This window comes from Dichomitus squalens (genome assembly GCF_000275845.1).
Source record: "Dichomitus squalens LYAD-421 SS1 unplaced genomic scaffold DICSQscaffold_40, whole genome shotgun sequence".
NCBI classification, from domain to species: Eukaryota; Fungi; Basidiomycota; class Agaricomycetes; order Polyporales; family Polyporaceae; genus Dichomitus; species Dichomitus squalens.
The window spans coordinates 258,653-260,477 of NW_006766922.1; the positions used below are offsets into that span (position 1 = coordinate 258,653).

The 1,825-nt window shown below is 55.1% G+C and overlaps 1 protein-coding gene across 1 annotated transcript; it reads right to left on the reverse strand.

Moving 5' to 3' along the window:
* Positions 1 to 971: 971 nt before the first annotated feature.
* DICSQDRAFT_12837 (uncharacterized protein) lies at positions 972 to 1,535 on the reverse strand (the record flags this gene model as incomplete). Its single annotated transcript, XM_007368868.1, has 1 exon — positions 972 to 1,535. A coding segment is annotated over one exon (564 nt), but the record flags the coding sequence as incomplete, so codon positions are not given.
* Positions 1,536 to 1,825: the final 290 nt, after the last annotated feature.

A 1,825-nucleotide genomic window follows, 5' to 3' on the forward strand; every position in this document is an offset into this window, starting at 1 on the left:
ATTGCCCTGCGAGGCCGCGCCTCATGGTAGGCCTTAAACTACAAACACTATCGACGTGAGTAAGAAGTGGGTGTTCGGCTGTACATGGTGAGCACAAGGCTCGAGCTAACTAGGGGGGTGTAGTGGGGAAGTAGCGGTGGCGAACGGGGCAAGGGGAAGTGCTAGGCGATGACCGGAAGGAGGGGTGCAAGGGTACACTAGTGGTGGAATAGTGAGTAGCAGGGCGCAGTACCTATGCGTTGTGGCCGCCTGTCCACCCTTGGCCATTGAAGGCTAGGGTACGGGTTGCAAACCTGCCGCCCAATGGGTACGATTGCGTCCCTGGGACCCGCCTCTTGCTGCGGTCAGGAGTACGCCCAGCGGTATCCCCGCCGTTCGTCAGAACTCCCCCGCCCCTAGAGCGGGCAGATGCCCGCAACGCATAGGTACAAGGGATCCATTGTCTCGGATACATGCATGACCAGCGGATGTATGTAGGGACACTGTATCGTACTGAACATGTGTGAGTGTAGCCTGGGAAAGTGTAAGTGTCGTTAGTGCAGTGGTCTGTGCGCGAGAAATTGCTGATGAGGAGGGCTCAGTGTCATGGCTCAGTGCGATGTGGACCGGTGCTTGTCTCTCTGCTGTAAAGGGATGCCTCCGAAGAGCTCATCTGCCTTCATGTTGAGTTGGGTATGCGCAGCTTGCTGTCAACGTTGGGTTTATCATGCTGCCAAGTCTGAAAAAAAAAGGAATTAGTAGTATTGTCTGTCAGTGCGCCATCATAATCTATATCAAGCCTCCTCCGAGTCATCGTCAACCCGGGGCCTTTGTGACCCGAACGGGAGCTGCGTCTGCACCATGCGAGCCCGCCCTTTCTGCGCCCTAGCACGTTGCGAGGGTGCCTTTCGGCCTTTCCCAATCTCCTCCTCAATTACATCGTTCAACTGAACCCACGTGGCAGAGACAGCTCTGTCATGCAGCTTTGGGACCCATGAGTCCGGGTCCCCTGTAGGGTAGAATTGAAGGTGGTTCTCTGGGCAGCGGGCGTTCAACTTGCTTAGATGGTCTAGAAAGACAGGACACTCCCGGTCCCATGCGGCATGACCCTTCTTATTGCAGTTCACACAGTGATACTGCTGCACATCTTGTATCTTACAATCTGCTGTTCTATGTGTGCGCGCACATGTTCCGCACGTATCATGGTCCTGAGGGCACTCCTTAGCCAGGTGCCCTGCATCGTAGCGCTGGCATTTGGAGCACCTCAATGGTTCTGCTAGGTTCTTCCTTACACTTACATGGCGGCCGGCTAGTACCAGACCTGCTCGGATAACCTTGTTGGCTGCTTCCGGAGAGGAGAGCGTAACCAATAGGTGAGCAAAACGTTGGCCTTGGTACCGCTTGTGGATTGGCTTAATCCAGCGAGCATCCACAATGGCCCCTTCCTCAAGATCAAGATCCAGTTCTGTCTGTCGCCATTGTGTGGTATCGGTTGGATCTAACCCAACCGGTGTAAACTCCGCAACCAACTTATACTGGCGAGGGCGAATCTTTGCCCTTGGGCTCAAAACAAACTCATAATCGCGTGCGTGCTGCACTATCCACTTCGCCAGGTCTGGTGTGGCGAGCTCTAGAACTACTCCCCCGTTCCGGAGGGCCTTCGCCGCAGTAAAGCGGAGGCCCTCCGGAACGTCAAGTTCTTCTCTCGAGAGGTAATCAAGCGCGTCATTAGCCTGCTCTAGAATCTCTGTCTCCAAGAGTGTGCCGTTGCGGTTCTCAGAGAAGCCATCAATAAGGATCTGGCGTGCACGGATGCTCTCCCGGTCTACGACCACTCAACTGCGCA